Source organism: Ranitomeya imitator, chromosome 3, assembly GCF_032444005.1.
Source record: "Ranitomeya imitator isolate aRanImi1 chromosome 3, aRanImi1.pri, whole genome shotgun sequence".
Taxonomy (NCBI): Eukaryota; Metazoa; Chordata; class Amphibia; order Anura; family Dendrobatidae; genus Ranitomeya; species Ranitomeya imitator.
Window position 1 is genome coordinate 389,919,565 of NC_091284.1, and position 19,485 is coordinate 389,939,049.

A 19,485-nucleotide genomic window follows, 5' to 3' on the forward strand; every position below is an offset into this window, starting at 1 on the left:
TTCCAAATGCAAAACCACACACCTGGAATCCACCCCTGACCTTTTAACTACTTCATTGATTACAGGTTAACGAGGGAGACGCCTTCAGAGTTAATTGCAGCCCTTAGAGTCCATTGTCCAATTACTTTTGGTCCCTTGAAAAAGAGGACGCTATGCATTACAGAGCTATGATTCCTAAACCCTTTCTCCGATTTGGATGTGGAAACTATCATATTGCAGCTGGGAGTGTGCACTTTCAGCCCATATTATATATATAATTGTATTTCTGAACATGTTTTTGTAAACAGCTAAAATAACAAAACTTGTGTCACTGTCCAAATATTTCTGGCCCTAACTGTATATCTAGTACAGAATTTTATGCAAAGATGTAACATCAGTATATGTGAATACAATTGATATGTAAGGAGATATGTAACAATAAGAAAATGTAAATGATGATTATACTGGAAATGTCTTGGATATGCTGAGTAAAGCTGTTGATGTTGAAGTAAAGCCACACTGTGTCTCCGTTATTGTGAAACCACTTGCAAGGAGCCCAAGACAGCTCAGGGGGGACCCTGATAGCGCAGAGATGCAGTACCCAGGTATGCAGAAAAAGAGACATTACTGTATAGAGAGATGGGGCCAGGGTGTGATACAGGGATTGCTCTTGGCCATGACTAACTCCCTGGCCCCATCTGACACTAATAAGAAGAAGCTATACCTGCTCCAGCCGGTCTCTGCCAGCTCAAAAATGATGGCACGCCAACCACCAGTCTCTTGACCCAATCAGTGGCCACAGCAGTCAGGTATCTGCTGGTTGCAATGTCATCATTTCTATTCTGGAGATAACCATAAGTGTATGTCAGCCTATGTAATATACTTGTGGCGAGGACCTGCTAACCTACTGGGGTTAACAAGGAGCTGTTACTTACATCTTATGTAAGTGATATCAATGCACCGTATATATCTCACACATGGTGAAAGGAAGGGGTTTCAATTACTCCTGCCTAGCGTCCAAGTTATGGATTGCTAGTCAAAAAACTTAAAGGGCCATAGGTAGACGACTAGAGCCAGTAGTATTATGTTATGGAAGAAAAACACCTTGAGGATGCTGCTGGATACCTGGAAGAGATATCAGTGTTGTAAAACAAATCTAAAATTAATGGAAGAGATGGCTACGCCGTAAAATATTTTCCCTTATTTGGAGTTTTAGTGACAAGTTTCACTACGTAGTTCTTCAACAACAGACCTTGCAGCACTGACAGAAATGCTCTCACTGTGTTTTTTTGATTAATTAGTACTACAATCAATTGTGTTCCGGTGGAGCTCGACTGGGTGGTAGGGATGCTTCCGGAAGTGGATTGCAAGGGTAAGCAAAGTTTTTTTTTCTTTCTTTGTCAGTATGTCTTCCCAGTGTTAATTTTAAAATTTGGCCATACAGCCTCTCCAAGTACCCAGGGCGCATGCCCCACAAGCCTCACAGCTATACCCTTAAGGAAGGAGGGTTATTTTGTGCAGACAAAATGCCGTGATAATTAAAGACCTTATTTAAATAATGCAGATGTAACATTCTATGTTGTCTAACATGTTCTTCTGCTGGTGACCATCCTGATGAAGGCTCATAAAATAAATTGATCAAATCTTACTTTTAGCTAATAAACATTAAAACTATAGCAGACTAACTTACCTTATGCCCTTTTGGTCCCACAACACAGATTTCACCAGCTCTTCCCTAGAAGATTGAATTACATACTGTCATTTTTTAAGCATTAACTCTTATATACTTACATAAAACAGCATTACTTGTATCTTCAGCAGGCCACCATATAGTTCTTTCACTTTGTATGCTAGAATATGTTAATAAAACATACATATATACAATGCAAAAATCAAAGGTCTATAAAGCCCAATTCTTGTTATGAGATAAAGCTATATGTCTGCACTCATTAGGCTGCATTACTTTAAATATCCATGTCCAAACAGCTATATAATCCTTTTTGAAAGTTTGCAATTCTAAATTTAGATGGACTATTACATTGCTATTCTGACAAGGTTTCAAAGTAAAAATGTGGCAGCTCAGGAGTCCGGTTGCCACGCTGGCTTTGCCTCCCTCACAGGGGGTGATGTTATGCGTGGAAGCAAGAAGGGATCCCCTTTCCAGGTACATCAGCATGCAACGCCTTTCCTACTCCAGACCAGAAGGAGGAGCTCTAACACCTGATTTCAGGGAAGCTTCCCTATAAGATCTGGCCTGGAGGCGGGGTTAGAGAGACAGCAGCATATGAGAGCCCGGAGTCACCACGAGGAAGTGACACCTGGAACAGACTCAAGCTGCCTGCCGTGCAGGTAGTGTTCCATTTAATAGACAGATGGACAGATGGAGAGAGGGACTTGAGTAGAGCATAAAGCATCAAGAACCCAGAGAACAGCGCAGTAGGGAGGCCTCCAACCCCACCTGGCTAGGTGGATTCTGAATTGCTTCCAGGCTGCCCGAATCTCCAACACCACCTGTTAGCTGTGCTCCGAACTGCACCTTCAACCAGGATTTAAAGGAAAGAAAACTGCAGCCCTTGTGTCATCTAGTCCTTTCCGCATCCTCAGTCCTGTATCCCAACATCCATGATCCCTGATAGACTGTAATCGTGGCCCCGGGGCCTTGCTCTACCTGTAGGGAGCAGAACCATCTCAGCTGCAACACCATCGGCCCCAACGGTCCCGTGAAGCAGTGTCGGCTACCCATAGCCGAACACCGCATTTGGCGTCACGTGAAATCCCCTACAAACATTCCCCTCATCATTTTTATTGCGCACCCACAGACCAGGTCACTGCTGTCATGACCACCCCTTTAAGAATCGTCCGACCTGGTTCTGAGTAACCCACGGCCCTAGCGGGTGTTGCAAATACACCAGCCTTGTCAGGTGCAAGTAATCTATTTAATCATGTATAGATTTTGCATTGTGAAGTCTGATGATAGATCTGCTTTAAAATAAAAAAACTGATGATCAATAAAGCAGAGTGATGAACTGATAAAGCAGAGCAAAAATGATTTTTTTACCCTGTTAAATATTGGGACCATTGCTGCTGAAGATTGGCATAGTACTGGTAGTTCTGTTACAATAATCAGCCCTGGCCAGTGTCCTCACACGGCAGTTTTAATTACTGAAGTAAAACAGTCTTTTAGATATGGCTAAAAATCGTCCAAGTCTAATATTTTCAAATAGATTACAGAAGAAAAATAGGTTTTTGATCTGGATGCAGGTGATTAATAAAACAGATGTACAAAGATACATGATACTCACATCTCGACCTGGTGAACCAGATGCTCCTTTCATACCAAAGTCTCCCTTTTCACCTTTTTGTCCCTAAAGATAAATGAATAATAGTGAGAATTTGACAGACCGGAAGTCACTGTGCCATATATTATTTTTCTATTTACACCAACACAACTTACTTTTTCTCCGAGTGGCCCAGATGGTCCTTCATATCCTATTGGACCCTGTTTGCAATAGAATAATTAATGCACCGAAAAAGCTATAGCACATAATATCCAAGAGAGAGAGTCTAAAAGGAGACAAAGCGCAAATGGGGTCTTTTCTGGGAAAACAGATATGGAGGAAAATAGCACAATTGCGCTCACCTGTTTTTGGTTTTGTACACACAAACACTAAAAGCGCTTGAGGAAATAAGGCATAGGCAATGGAAAAAACAGATGGGTTGCTTCTGCGCTGCTGTAGAAAGAAGAATGACAGATGCCAATCTAAGTAGCAAATGGTTTATTCGTCAACGCGGTTTGAAGCTTATAGCTTCTTCATCAGGATTGTGGTTGTCCTGATGGAGATGATATATGCTTCGAAATGCGTTGACGAATAAACCACTTACTACTTAGATTGGCATCCACCATTCTTCTTCCTATGGCAGCACAAAATCAATCCATTCATAGCACATGATACAACATGTTATATAATAATATAATATAACATAATATGTAATCGCAAGCACTCCATGCTATCTTTTCTATTCTTTCTGTTAAAAAAAAAGGAAGAGATACAAAATGGATGCATACTCCCACACATAATACATGTCAACTAACAGCACAAAGACATGGCCAGGATTAATCGAGACTGACTTTTTTTGCATTCATTTTATAGATATGATTACAGCAGTATTTGCTTTAATTCATTGGAATTTTCGTTTTTTAAGCCAATGACACCACTATTATTATTTGTACTAGCTGAAGAGCCCGGTGTTGCCTGGGCATAGTAAATATCTGTGGTTAGTTATAGCACCTCACTTCTCTTATTTTCCCATCACGCCTCTCATTTTCCCAATCACATCTTTCATTTTCCCCCTCACATCTCTCATTTTCTCCCTCACACCTCTCATTTTCTCCCTCACTCCTCTCATTCCCCCCAACACTTGTCATTTCAACCTCACATCTGTCATTTTCTGATCACTCCACTATTTTTCCTCACTCCTCTCATTTTGCACTCACACCTTTTCATTTTCACCTCACACCTCTCATTTTCACCTCATCACCTCAGTATATACATGTTTGTCATCTCCCTTATATATAGTATACATCTGTATGTCATCTCCTGTATATAGTATATACCTGTATGTCATCTCCCCTGTATATAGTATATACCTGCTGTGTGTCATCTCCCCTATATATAGTATATACCTGAATGTCATCTCCTTCTATATATAGTATATACCTGTATGTCATCTCCTCCTGTATATAGTATATACCTGTGTGTCATCTCCCCTGTATATAGTATATATCTGAGTGTCATCTCCTCCTGCATATAGTATATACCTGCATGTCATCTTCTATATATAGCATATACCTGTCTGTCATCTCCTCCTGTATATAGTATATACCTGTGTGTCATCTCCCCTGTATATAGTATATATCTGAGTGTCATCTCCTCCTGCATATAGTATATACCTGCATGTCATCTTCTATATATAGCATATACCTGTATGTCATCTCCTCCTGTATATAGTATATACCTGTATGTCATCTCCTCCTGTATATATATGTACCTATATGTCATCTCCTCCTCTATATAGTATATACCTGTGTGTCATCTCTCCTGTATATAGTATATATCTGTGTGTCATCTCCCCTGTATATAGTATATACCTGTGTGTCATCTCCTCCTGTATTAGACCTCGTTCACATGTTATTTGCTCAGTATTTTTACCTCAGTATTTGTAAGCTAAATTGGCAGCCTGATAAATTCTTCTATATATAGCATATACCTGTATGTCATCTCCTCCTGTATATAGTATATACCTGTGTGTCATCTCCCCTGTATATAGTATATATCTGAGTGTCATCTCCTCCTGCATATAGTATATACCTGCATGTCATCTTCTATATATAGCATATACCTGTATGTCATCTCCTCCTGTATATAGTATATACCTGTATGTCATCTCCTCCTGTATATATATGTACCTATATGTCATCTCCTCCTCTATATAGTATATACCTGTGTGTCATCTCTCCTGTATATAGTATATATCTGTGTGTCATCTCCCCTGTATATAGTATATACCTGTGTGTCATCTCCTCCTGTATTAGACCTCGTTCACACATTATTTGCTCAGTATTTTTACCTCAGTATTTGTAAGCTAAATTGACAGCCTGATAAATCCCCAGCCAACAGGAAGCCCTCCCCCTGGCAGTATATATTAGCTCACACATACACATAATAGACAGGTCATGTGACTGACAGCTGCCGTATTTCCTATATGGTGCAATTGTTGTAGTTTGTCTGCTTATTAATCAGATTTTTACTTTTGAAGGATAATACCAGACTTGTGTGTGTTTTAGGGCGAGTTTCGTTTGTCAAGTTGTGTGTGTTGAGTTGCGTGTGGCGACATGCATGTAGCGACTTTTGTGAGATGAGTTTTGTGTAGCAACATGCGTGTAGCAACTTTTTGTGTGTTGAGTTGCATGTGACAGGTTAGTGTAGCAAGTTGTGTGAAGCAAGTTTTGCGCATGGCGAGTTTTGCACGTTGCGAGTATTATGTGTGGTGCCTTTTGAGTATGTGCAAGTTTTGTGTGAGGCAACTTTTGCATGTGTGCAACTTTTGTGCATTTGGCAATTTTTCCGCGTGTGCAAGTTTTGCGTGTGGCGAGTTTTTCATGAGGAGAATTTTGCACTTGTGGCGAGTTTTGCAAGAGCCTAGTTTTTGCATGTGGCGAGTTCTGCGCGTGGCGAGTTTTGAGTGGCGACTTTTGTGTTTTGACTTTTATGTGGCGAGGTTGGTGTATTTGTGGTGAAATGTGTGCTGAGGGTAATATGTGTTCAAGCACGTGGTAGTGTGTGGCGCATTTTGTGTGTGTTCATATCCCCGTGTGTGGTGAGTATCCCATGTCGAGGCCCCACCTTAGCAACTGTACGGTATATACTCTTTGGCGCCATCGCTCTCATTCTTTAAGTCCCCCTTGTTCACATCTGGCAGCTGTCAATTTGCCTCCTACACTTTTCCTTTCATTTTTTCCCATTATGTAGATAGGGGCAAAATTGTTTGGTGAATTGGAAAGCGCGGGGTTAAAATTTCACCTCACAACATAGCCTATGACGCTCTCGGGGTCCAGACGTGTGACTGTGCAAAATTTTGTTGCTGTAGCTGCGACGCTTCCAACACTTTTCCTTTCACTTTTTCCCCATTATGTAGATAGGGGCAAAATTGTTTGGTGAATTGGAACGCGCGGGGTTAAAATTTCACCTCACCACGAAGCCTATGACGCTCTCAGGGTCCCGACGTGTGACTGTGCAAAATTTTGTTTCTGTAGCTGCGACGCCTCCAACACTTTTCCTTTCACTTTTTTCCCCATTATGTAGATAGGGGCAAAATTGTTTGGTGAATTGGAAAGCGCGGGGTTAATATTTCACCTCACAACATAGCCTATGACGCTCTCGGGGTCCAGACGTGTGACTGTGCAAAATTTTGTTGCTGTAGCTGCGACGCTTCCAACACTTTTCCTTTCACTTTTTTCCCCATTATGTAGATAGGGGCAAAATTGTTTGGTGAATTGGAACGCGCGGGGTTAAAATTTTGCCTCACAATATAGCCTATGACGCTCTCGGGGTCCAGACATGTGACTGTGCAAAATTTTGTGGCTGTAGCTGCGACGCCTCCAACACTTTTCCTTTCACTTTTTCCCCATTATGTAGATAGGGGCAAAATTGTTTGGTGAATTGGAACGCGCGGGGTTAAAATTTCACCTCACAACGTAGCCTATGACGCTCTCAGGGTCCAGACGTGTGACTGTGCAAAATTTTGTTTCTGTAGCTGCGACGCCTCCAACACTTTTCCTTTCACTTTTTTCCCCATTATGTAGATAGGGGCAAAATTGTTTGGTGAATTGGAAAGCGCGGGGTTAATATTTCACCTCACAACGTAGCCTATGACGCTCTCAGGGTCCAGACGTGTGACTGTGCAAAATTTTGTTGCTGTAGCTGCGACGCTTCCAACACTTTTCCTTTCACTTTTTTCCCCATTATGTAGATAGGGGCAAAATTGTTTGGTGAATTGGAACGCGCAGGGTTAAAATTTCGCCTCACAATATAGCCTATGACGCTCTCGGGGTCCAGACGTGTGACTGTGCAAAATTTTGTGGCTGTAGCTGCGACGGTGCAGATGCCAATCCCGGACATACACACATACACACACACACACATTCAGCTTTATATAGTAGATTTGTCAACATTCTTGTTTGAGGTTTTGTTTTTGGGGATGGGTGGTAGTTTTGTTTGCACCATTTGGGTGTGAAAGAAGAAAGTAAATGATTAACTACAGAACTTGTTTCTCCCATTACAAACAGACCAAGTGTTAATGTTTTTTCAAGAATCGCTTTAAATATATATTTATATTTGTTTGACTCGTTTTACATGAAGAAATGTAATTGACCTGTGGTGCAGTTTGTTTTTGAAAAATAAGCAAACTGGGCTTAACTCAACTTCCCCGGGTCCAATGATGAGTCCCCACCACTACTCCCAGTGTCTGTTATTGTCTGCACTGCTGTACTGACATTACATCGACAACGCTGCAGCCAATCAGTGAGCTTAGCCGCTCTGCCCGAGTAGAAAGAATGAACCACTAAGTGACGTCAATTCATTTTTTTAAAACAAAGTGTGAAAAACAGAAAAACCCCTTAAGTATGTGAATGTGCATTTATCAAAACCCTATTCTCTGTTCAATAGAGGGTTTGCTGAAATTTTTGAAGTCTGCAACATGTTCTTGCTGTTGCAGACTTATTTCTGGGTTTGCAACAGATTTTGTGACAATAGTATTCTCACACCTAAGAGAAAAGATAAAAGTAATAAAAATTAGAGGTCATTTCATCGAGTCTATAATAAATGTAACCCTTACGTTTCCACTGAAACTAACATTAATTTTAATCTTATATCACTATCTATTTAATGTCATAATTTAATCTTTTTTCCAATATACTGTAATTAAAAAGACACTATAGTTTCCTCCCTATGCTATCTAACTGCTTTTTTTTTAAATCCGGTATGAGGACACTTGCTGGTGGTGCTGGTCTTTGTCCACTTGTTTTCTCTTTACAGTGTATGCTGACTGTGCGCTCTCTCTTGTTTGCTCATCACTTCTCATCAGAGTTGGTGAGCGAGTGCACTGTCACTGCGTACTGTGAAGAACAGTGGACAGTGACAAGATCCAACTGAACATCCGTTGGAATTGACAGTTGACGCATACTCAGTAGAGCAGAGACTAGCGTTGCTCCAGAAATGGATGTCGCTGATGATGCTGCAGTGACCGCAGACTCTGCACCTTGTTGAGTATCCCAGCATGAATTGGGAAATGAAGAGTCATCAAACAGGAAGTAGTAAACAATAAATAAAGCAAATAGATCAATGAGGGAATGATAGGGACTTTTTAATTAAGGTATATTAAAAAAAAGATTAGATTATGATTATGACATTAAACAGAGATTTAGGATTAAAATAAAATTTAGTCTCAGTCCACCAATTTTATGTCCAGGCTATTTCGCTTGCTGTGCTGTGCATATACAATCATTGACTGCATGATTGACCTCTAGGAACCTCTCTACTGGTATATTCCCAGTTCTGTTAGTTTAATATTGAGAACATTTTGCTCACAGATTGCCTTCAATTATCGCTCAAGCATGGATAGACCCTTGAGAATGTATCATGCCTAGTGCCTTCTACTGATGAAATGATGGCACTAAGAGAAACAAAATCAAAGCATTTTGGGCTACATAGTTACTGGAGTTTATTTTTCCTGTTCCTATCTTTGCTTTCATACATAATGGCTGTGCTACTTTACAATATTGAAAAACTAAGATGTCAGATCTACATTTTACTTTCTTGAAAATTACATGGATAAAAGCAATGAATAGAGTCAATTGTATATGTGAAACAAGAAATTGCCCGAGAGGGTTACAGCTTGTTATATGCAATGTACAAAAGACTGAGAAGTGTCAGGTCCATAGAATACGATAGTTACCAATACTAGTGTACACTTTAGTCTCTCCCGTGTCTGCCCATTAGTCTATGGGATTTATATAAACCCTATTTATGGCATTTATGTAAACCTCTAAAACTCATTTTGTTCTGGGACAACACAAATATTTCAATAAATTGGGACAGTGTCGGTAAATTTGGGACAATTGTCATATTTGAAATATGATCAAAAAGAAGTTAACCTCTTCATACCTCATGACGTACTATTAAACCATGGACGGGTGCGAATGTGTGGATCGGGCTCATCCGAGTATTTTGAGCGTGGTCGGAAATTATGTTTGAGTCGCCGCAACTGCATGATTTGCGGCTGTTAGACAACCTGGACACATGCAGGGATTGTCTGTTTGTTAGGGTATCCCCAAATGTATTCAGGCTGTCTAGCAGCCGCAAATCATGCAGCTGCAGGGTCTCAAACATAATTTCCGAGCACGCCCAAATACTCGGAGAACACCCGAGCATGCTCGGAAATCTCGAGTAATGAGCACACTCGCTCATCACTACTGCTGAGTAAAAAACAGATTGCATATGGACGTCACACGGATGACAAGTGAGAAAAAAAATGTCCTACTTTTCTGGATGAAAACAAACAGGCAGTCCGTACATGTGTTAAGGCTGCCAAACAGCTGCGAGACATGCAGCCGCAGGGACTCGAACATAATATTAGAGCACACCGAAGATACTCTATTAGAACTTGAACATGCTCGGAGTAAGTGCGCTCGCTCATCACTAAAAATTAAGTATCAGTCTGGAAAAAAAAGCTAATTTCTTTGTTAAAATATATTACAAAGCCTCTTATTTTCACACCATTGAATTATTAAATAAAAGTAAAACAATAGGTAATCTTTAAGGGGATAATGAGACCATTTCATGCTGCTTACACCAAGGGTAGTATGAAATTTAGATTGGCTCCCTTCTATTGGATATTGTGATGTTTCAGAAAAAACTTAGCTTGAGAATAACTATTAGTGTAATAAGCAGCTCCCTCCTTTATCTTCCTGCCCAACTTGGTTTCATTGACAGGTCTCTTCCTATTTGTTTATAAGGAGAGACTTGTCAACCAAACCAAGTTGGGTGGGGGAAGCAAGAAGGAGCCTAATGTCCCTGTGCCTGGCTCGATTTATAACACTATGTTTTTTTTTACTTTGGAAAACCACAGTATTTTAGAGTAAAATATAGCTTTCTATAATTAAAGAGCCTGCCTGATATGAATGCCGCCTATTTAACAGGTCAGGTTCTCTTTAAATGTTATTGTAAACATCGCTGGTTTTAGGAAATGATAAATATGAATAATGGCATTTAAGAGACTTAAAAAAAATCTGGATTTTCCTAAAAACAACTTCTAAAAAAGCAAAACTGTCTAAGCTGTGAAGTAACAAAACTGTTGCGCTCTTGTGAATTAAGTAAATATTTAAGGTTGATGCCACGAGCTCACCTCCATTCCTCGCTCGCCCTTTTCTCCCTTTACTCCTTCGGCACACTGAAAAGTAAATAGTTATATATTTACTATTCTGATATTAATGCACATTCAGTGGTGTAATGTTATTTCACAAGGGTAGCTTGAGCTTATCTTGGCTGCCCCCTTAACCAGTGATAGATTTATCATATCTATAACCTGTATAGCTTCCAACTGTCATGTTAAAGGCAGCATCTTAGTATTAGAGTTCACATCAGTTAACGATCTGATGAACATCATAGCTTTTTGCTGAACAAGACCACTCATGCTCCTAACCATCAGTGGTCTCACATGCTACAGCATTTAAGGTTAACATGCATGTTTCAATATTCTCTATTCTTTATATTAATGGCTGGCTTTGAGCTCCTAAAAATGATTTGAGAGCACCTTAAAACTCCTATATCTCTACCACTGGTTTTCATTAACAACTACAGATAAATATTTATGCCGTGTATTACATCTACCTGTAGAGGTCCACTTGCTGAAGTTCGGATGCAATCTGCCCCCTATGATGAAAAACAAGTTTATAAATAAAATAGGTAATAACGTCTCAGAATTTGATCTGGAGGATAGGACCCTATAGAGAAATTACAAGTGTTCTGTTGGCATACGCTATGTAAGCTATGTTACGCCTATACATTTGCATTTGTTATAACTGTTTGAAGGTACACTTTGAAGACTACTATCGAAATATCCTTTTGTGGGATGATAAAAACTAGATCTGAATAGAGCCAAAGAGACATTAGTCATGAGCCACAAGTAAAGATCAGGCAGAATTCAAATTCACCACTTAGCGAGTTTTTTCCCGGTAAATTCGATTTGTAGGAAATATAATTTTCAATGAATTTAATGTCCCTTATTAGGCTCTGGGGTTTCTCCTTATACTCACTTCACCATTTACTTCTCCAGGCCCTTAACTTCTCACCACCACTGGTCTGGTCCTCACTGGATCTAATGATCTCCCGATGCTCGCACTTGGTTCTGCACAAGTGCGCAGGAGGTCATGGCGTCATGACATCACGATATGTTTTATGACTTTCGGCAAGCATATGCGTAACCCTACCAGGTGTTATTAAAGTTGAAATTCCAGCTCAGCGTGAGAGGCCCAAAGATTCCAGCATGAGCGACGACAGATCAGAAGATACGGAAATTATCGAACAGGTGGCAGTGAGTAGTGAAGAGGCCAGAGAAGTAAGTATACAAATTTTTAGATTTTTTTTAAAACTTATTGATTGCCTCTGGTGGCCAGCGTCCACCAAGTTGCTGACTGTGTGCTAGAGAGAGTTACCAAAATTCCTCGGATTTTTGAAAAATTTTGACTAGAATTGTTTTCTATTCTAATTTATTTGCTTATTTCTAGACATGATAGATTTTATATTAACTTGTACATAATCTAAAAACTGGACCTGGCAATAGACACGTGTTCTTGGTGGACATTCGCAATAAACCAGGTATATCTATTCTTTATAAGTGTATAGTACAACAGCGCATAATAAAAAAGGAATAAAAGAATATTTACCCGACTGCTACTTACCCGCTCTCCTCTCTCTCCTTTTGGCCCGAAGGACCCAGTCTGTCCTCTCTCCCCTTTAAGTCCCTGTGATGAGGAAACACTACATTATCACATAAGCAGATTGCAAACCAATGAAATTAAAACTACTTACATAAGAGACATGATAGTTTTGATGTTCATGTTAAAGTATATGTGGCTTATATGGCAAAAATAAGTGGCAAGTATTTATCCTCTTTATGTCGCTCTATGAATTCCACTCAAAAGACTTGAAAACAGACAAGGTGTTGGCAGCATTACTAATTACATTTTACATTGTATAAATAGATTAATTTGGATATGGGACGAGACCATTGTATTGGATGGAAGCAAGCCTAGGGGACAGAGGGAGCCCCTGTCTGACAGTTTATTGGGAGCATGCCCTATGGAATAGATAACTCAGGTGTCTATAACGTATCTTCGTAGAAGAGAAAAAAACATGGTTGATTAATTACATTGTGTCCGACTCTATTTTTGATTGAAGCAAGAAATAGATTTTGGATGTGCTCCCTAACCCCACAGCACTTTGTTGACTTAGAACTTACAAGTAATAAACATCAATGTTTTTTTTCTTCTATTCTTTGCTAGATCAACAAATCCACTAGAACTAAACATATCTTTTACATTTTTTAAGAGCCTCGTTCTTATTCTGTGATGTAGGGAAACATGGTGGGATATCATCTCATCTTTCCCACTCGCTTCCAGTCATGCTAAAGGCATAAACGCTCTGTCTCCTGCCTTTCTGAGATGCTTATATATATTTTTCTGCACAGTTTAAATGTTATCATGATCTTAGCTCATATAAACAAGCAATAAATTTGATTGTTCAAGAAGCATTTTAGGGAGAATTTATGGCTATGTTTATATCTCGTTTATCTGCACATCAGAGGTATATGCTAGGATTATTCCAAGACAATTGTCTTTGACATGTAAACGCCATCTTATGCACTCAGCATATGCCAAAAGATAGCATACACTGGCCCAGTTTTTGTTTAGTGTACACTTTTCTGACAATGAAATCCTATGGTTGATAGGTAACAGCCTTTAAAACCTTCATTGTAAGCTCAAAATCTGATGTGAAACACAATGACATATTTATATAATTAATGCATAATATATATGAAGCCAAATCTAAAACTCCATTGCAGACACCTCTATGGTTTGCAAATGAATAAAATCCAGGTCCACGAACCAGGAATATTTTATTCACCCAAAATTCTTAAAGAACCTACAAAACCAGCAGTACAGCTTGCATGACACACAGCATTGACGCGTCCCAGGTGACTGCGCACTTTTAATCATGTTTAATCATCTCTCGAGATCTCAATCTGCGCATGTGTCGGCTCTGATGGCCATTTTCCCAAAGTCCATCACAGGGATAGGTACTGGAGAGGGGACCTCCACTCACCGGCGCCGATGTCTTCTAAGAGGACAGGGCCCGCAGCATTGCCTCACTCCTCCTGCCGCCATCTACCTCCTTAATCAAGTGACCCTGACTCTTGTGGCCCCACTCCACCGTTGCCACCCCCCCATGTAAGATACCTCCAGATTATAAGATGCACCCCCTTTTTCCTCCCAATTTTCTTGGGAAAAAGTCTGTCATAATCCGAAAAATATGTTAATTTGGAAATTTTTAGTTAAACAGATTAATTCTCCAGACACAAAGAAAGATAATAACACATGTTATAAGAGTGATAAATTAAATTCTGATATAATCACTGTTGGGTGTTGCTATATTTATTACAGTTCAGAACAAAAGTACACAGCCAAAGCATTAATCTTTCATCCTTCATGTATGTTTTTGCATACAAAACAATGAGACATAGTTGGATATTAAAGATTATTCTAGATCTTCCCAATTCAAAATAACATGATGTACAAACTTGTCAACTTATTTTGAAGACAAGATAAAAAATACAGTATGTATAGCAAGATAGAGTGGGTGGTCGCATAACATGTTGGCACTTGACATAATACTTGGCACTCATAAGAACGTATCCTCAAAATGGAAATTCCTTACAAAAACGTCATAATGAATTGAATATGTGAGCGTTAATCCTTTTTTTATCTGGTACAGATGTGATCACATTTTATGTTTGAACATGTTTTGAAAAAAAATCCCATTTTACTTCCGATAATATAAAAAAAACTAAAATATTCCTTTAAAGCTTGGAATTGGTAAAAGGCTACTAAATTATAACCATCTTGTTTTGACATTATATAGTATTTATGTATTCCCAGAGGTATGTATTTTTCCCAGTTGGGCAGAAAAAAAGATCACATATTATGAAAAGGAAAATTATGTTTTGTTTCTTGACTTTGACACAATGTAAATCAACTACTGTATATCCTGGGATTAGTTCATAATCTTAGTTCATAATATTGAGTGATACTTCATGTTACATTGTTACATCACTACTTGGACCTGCTCCAGTGATATCTGCTTTGGTTGCCGACACTACCGTATTCACTCTGTGGGCAGCACTAGTGATGGAGGAGAGGTCAAGGTCAATGACAATAGACAGCATAGGCACAACGCAAACATGAAAATGGTAAAATGGCGTGGCTGGGACTTGTACTGCTTGAGACCTTCTATTATCCGACCCTTGGCGATTCCAGTGTTTATGGTATTGCGTTCTTTTTCTGTCCCTTCTGTTAATAACTCAGCTAGTTTGAATATCCTTGCCTCAGGCACAGTCCGTTGGACAGCAGCTACACCAAAGGCACAACCCAGAGGGGGCTCCTGTTGTGGATTCTGTTTTTGGGCTCCCTCTGGTGGTTACAGATGGTACTGGGTGACTTGTGTTCTCTGCGGTCTCTGGTGTCCACCTGTTCTATCAGGATATGGGAGTTTCCTATTTAACCTGGCTTTCTTGTCATTTCCTCGCCGGCGATCAATGTAATCAGTGTGTCTTGTTACCTCTGCTTTCCGCTTCTGTAATCTTCAGGACAAGCTAAGTTTTTGATTTTCCTGTTCCACGTTTTGCTTTATTTTTGTTTTAGTCCAGCTTGCAGTTATGTGATTCCTTGTTGCTGGTTGCTCTAGTGGGCTGATATTACTCCTCATGTTCCATGAGTTGGCACATGAGTTCAAGTAATTTCAGGATGTTTTTTTGTAGGGTTTTTCGCTGACCGCGCAGTTCACTTTTGTATCCTCTGCTATCTAGTTTTAGCGGGCCTCATTTTGCTGAATCTGTTTTCATTACTACATGTGTGCTTTCCTCTCATTTCACCGTCATTACATGTGGGGGGCTGCTATTTCTGTGGGGTGTTTCTCTAGAGGCAAGAGAGGTCTTTGTTTCTTCTAATAGGGGAAGCTAGTCCTTCGGCTGGCGCAAGACGTCTAGAATCATCGTAGGCACGTTCCCCGGCTACTGCTAGTTGTGTGAATTAGGTTCAGGATCGCGGTCAGCTCAGTTTCCATCACCCTAGAGCTTGTTCTATTTTTTGTGCTTGTCCTTTTGTGATCCCCTGCCATTGGGATCATGACAGTATATCGCCGGCCAGCAAAGTGGTAATCGTATTGGCTGAAGTAGGAGGAAAAGTAGTCTGAGGAAGTTTTTTTTTTTATTCCTTCCCTCAGAGTTTGCTGCCTAGCCTTAATTGCAGCCTGGCTGCGTCTTACCTCCTCTTAATCCTTGAATGGCTCTGACCTCAGCTGTTTATCATGGACGTCCAGAGTTTGGCTTCCAGCCTGAATAATCTTGCTGCTAAGGTTCAAAATATACAAGATTTTGTTGTGCATGCTCCTATGTCTGAACCTAGAATTCCTATCCCAGAGTTTTTTTCTGGAGATAGATATAGTTTTCTGAATTTTAGGAACAATTGCAAGTTGTTTCTTTCTTTGAAATCTCGCTCCTCTGGAGACCCTGCTCAGCAAGTCAAGATTGTAATATCTTTCCTGCGGGGTGACCCTCAGAATTGGGCATTTGCATTGGCACCAGGGGATCCTGCGTTGCTCAATGTGGATGCGTTTTTTCTGGCATTGGGTTTGCTCTATGAGGAACCTAACCTAGAGATTCAGGCTGAAAAAGCTTTATTGGCTCTCTCTCAGGGGCAAGATGAAGCAGAAATATATTGTCAGAAATTTCGGAAATGGTCGGTGCTTACTCAGTGGAATCAGTGCGCTCTGGCTGCAAAATTCAGAGATGGCCTTTCTGAGGCCATTAAAGATGTTATGGTGGGGTTCCCTGCGCCTACAGGTCTGAATGAGTCTATGACTATGGCTATTCAGATTGATCAGCGTTTACGGGAGCGCAAACCTGTGCACCATTTGGCGGTGTCTTCTGAACAGGCACCTGAGACAATGCAATGTGATAGAATTCAGTCCAGAAGTGAACGGCAAAACTATAGGCGGAAAAATGGGTTGTGTTTTTATTGTGGTGATTCAGCTCATGTTATATCAGCATGCTCTAAACGCACAAAAAAGGTTGATAAGTCTGTTGCCATTAGTACTTTACAGTCTAAGTTCATTCTGTCTGTGACTCTGATTTGTTCATTATCAGCCATTTCCGTCTATGCCTATGTGGATTCAGGCGCTGCCCTGAGTCTTATGGATTGGTCATTTGCCAACCGCTGTGGGTTTAGTCTGGAGCCTCTGGAAGTCCCTATTCCTTTGAAAGGAATTAACTCTACACCTTTGGCTATGAATAAACCTCAGTACTGGACACAAATGACCATGCGTATGACTCCCGTTCATCAGGAGGTGATTCGCTTCCTGGTACTGTATAATTTACATGATGTCTTAGTGCTTGGTCTGCCATGGTTACAAACTCATAATCCAGTCTTGGACTGGAAAACGATGTCTGTGTTAAGCTGGGGATGTCAGGGGGTTCATGATGATGCACCTCCGATTTCTATCGCTTCATCTACTCCTTCTGAGGTTCCTGTATTTTTGTCTGATTATCGGGATGTTTTTGAGGAGCCTAAGCTCAATTCGCTTCCTCCTCACAGGGATTGCGATTGTGCTATAGATTTGATTCCTGGCAGTAAATTTCCTAAAGGTCGTTTGTTCAATCTGTCAGTGCCAGAGCATACTGCTATGCGGGATTATGTTAAGGAGTCCTTGGAAAAGGGACATATCCGTCCATCTTCGTCTCCTTTGGGAGCAGGTTTTTTTTTCGTGGCCAAAAAAGATGGTTCCTTGAGGCCTTGTATAGATTACGGTCTTTTGAATAAGATTATGGTCAAATATCAGTATCCTTTGCCATTGTTGACTGATTTGTTCGCTCGCATTAAGGGGGCTAAATGGTTCACTAAGATTGATCTTCGGGGTGCGTATAATCTTGTGCGGATTAAGCAGGGTGATGAGTGGAAAACCGCATTTAATATGCCTGAGGGCCATTTTGAGTATTTGGTGATGCCTTTTGGACTTTCTAATGCTCCTTCTGTCTTCCAGTCCTTTATGCACGATATTTTCCGTGAATATCTGGATAAATTTATGATTGTGTATTTGGATGATGTTTTGGTTTTTTCTGATGACTGGGAGTCCCATGTTCAGCAGGTCAGGAAGGTGTTTCAGGTCCTGCGGGCCAATTCTTTGTTTGTAAAAGGTTCAAAGTGTCTCTTTGGAGTCCAGAAGATTTCTTTTTTGGGGTATATTTTTTCCCCTTCTACTATTGAGATGGATCCCGTCAAGGTTCAAGCTATTTGTGACTGGACGCAGCCTACATCTCTTAAGAGTCTACAGAAGTTCTTGGGCTTTGCTAATTTTTATCGTCGTTTCATAACTAATTTTTCAAGTGTTGTTAAGCCTTTGACGGATCTGACTAAGAAGGGTGCTGATGTTGCTGATTGGTCTCCTGTGGCTGTGGAGGCCTTTCAGGAACTTAAGCGCCGGTTTTCTTCTGCTCCTGTGTTGCGTCAGCCAGATGTTTCGCTTCCTTTTCAGGTTGAGGTTGATGCTTCTGAGATTGGAGCGGGGGCGGTTTTGTCACAGAGAAGCTCCGATTGCTCGGTAATGAAGCCATGTGCGTTCTTTTCTAGAAAGTTTTCGCCCACTGAGCGGAATTATGATGTTGGTAATCGGGAGCTTTTGGCCATGAAGTGGGCATTTGAGGAGTGGCGTCATTGGCTTGAGGGTGCTAGACATCGTGTGGTGGTCTTGACTGATCACAAAAATCTGATTTACCTTGAGTCTGCCAAGCGTCTGAATCCTAGACAGGCTCGTTGGTCACTGTTTTTCTCCCGTTTCGATTTTGTGGTTTCATACCTGCCAGGTTCAAAGAATGTGAAGGCGGATGCTCTTTCTAGGAGTTTTGTGCCTGATTCCCCTGGAAATTCTGAGCCCACTGGTATCCTTAGGGATGGGGTGATTTTGTCGGCTGTCTTCCCAGACTTGCGACGTGCTTTGCAGGAGTTCCAGGCGGATAAACCTGATCGTTGTCCGCCTGAAAGACTGTTTGTTCCGGATAATTGGACCAGTAGAGTCATCTCCGAGGTCCATTCTTCTGCGTTGGCAGGTCATCCTGGAATATTTGGTACTAGAGACTTGGTGGCCAAGTCTTTTTGGTGGCCTTCCTTGTCGAGGGATGTGCGTTCTTTTGTGCAGTCTTGTGAAGTTTGCGCTCGGGCTAAGCCTTGCTGTTCTCGGGCCAGTGGATTGTTGTCACCTTTGCCTATCCCGAAGAGGCCTTGGAAGCACATTTCCATGGACTTTATTTCGGATCTCCCTGTCTCTCAAAAAATGTCCGTCATCTGGGTTGTGTGTGACCGCTTTTCTAAGATGGTTCATCTGGTACCCTTGCCTAAGTTACCTTCCTCCTCTGAGTTGGTCCCTCTGTTTTTTCAGAACGTGGTTCGTTTGCATGGGATTCCGGAGAACATTGTTTCTGACAGGGGATCCCAGTTTGTGTCTAGATTTTGGCGGACGTTCTGTGCTAAGATGGGCATTGATTTGTCCTTTTCGTCTGCATTCCATCCTCAGACGAATGGCCAGACGGAACGAACTAATCAGACCTTGGAAACTTATTTAA

General features: G+C 40.7%; 1 protein-coding gene across 8 annotated transcripts in view; it reads right to left on the bottom strand.

Moving 5' to 3' along the window:
- COL16A1 (collagen type XVI alpha 1 chain) overlaps positions 1-19,485 on the bottom strand; it is a 327,454-nt gene that overhangs the window by 118,367 nt on the left and 189,602 nt on the right. For all 8 annotated transcript variants that reach the window (XM_069757001.1, XM_069756995.1, XM_069756999.1 and 5 more), the window contains 6 exons: positions 12,497-12,559; positions 11,427-11,468; positions 10,942-10,986; positions 3,434-3,478; positions 3,282-3,344; positions 1,670-1,714 (listed from right to left, as the gene is read on the bottom strand). In XM_069757001.1, coding sequence (XP_069613102.1) covers positions 1,670-1,714; positions 3,282-3,344; positions 3,434-3,478; positions 10,942-10,986; positions 11,427-11,468; positions 12,497-12,559 — 303 coding nt within the window. The remainder of the gene's footprint in view (positions 1-1,669; positions 1,715-3,281; positions 3,345-3,433; positions 3,479-10,941; positions 10,987-11,426; positions 11,469-12,496; positions 12,560-19,485) is intronic.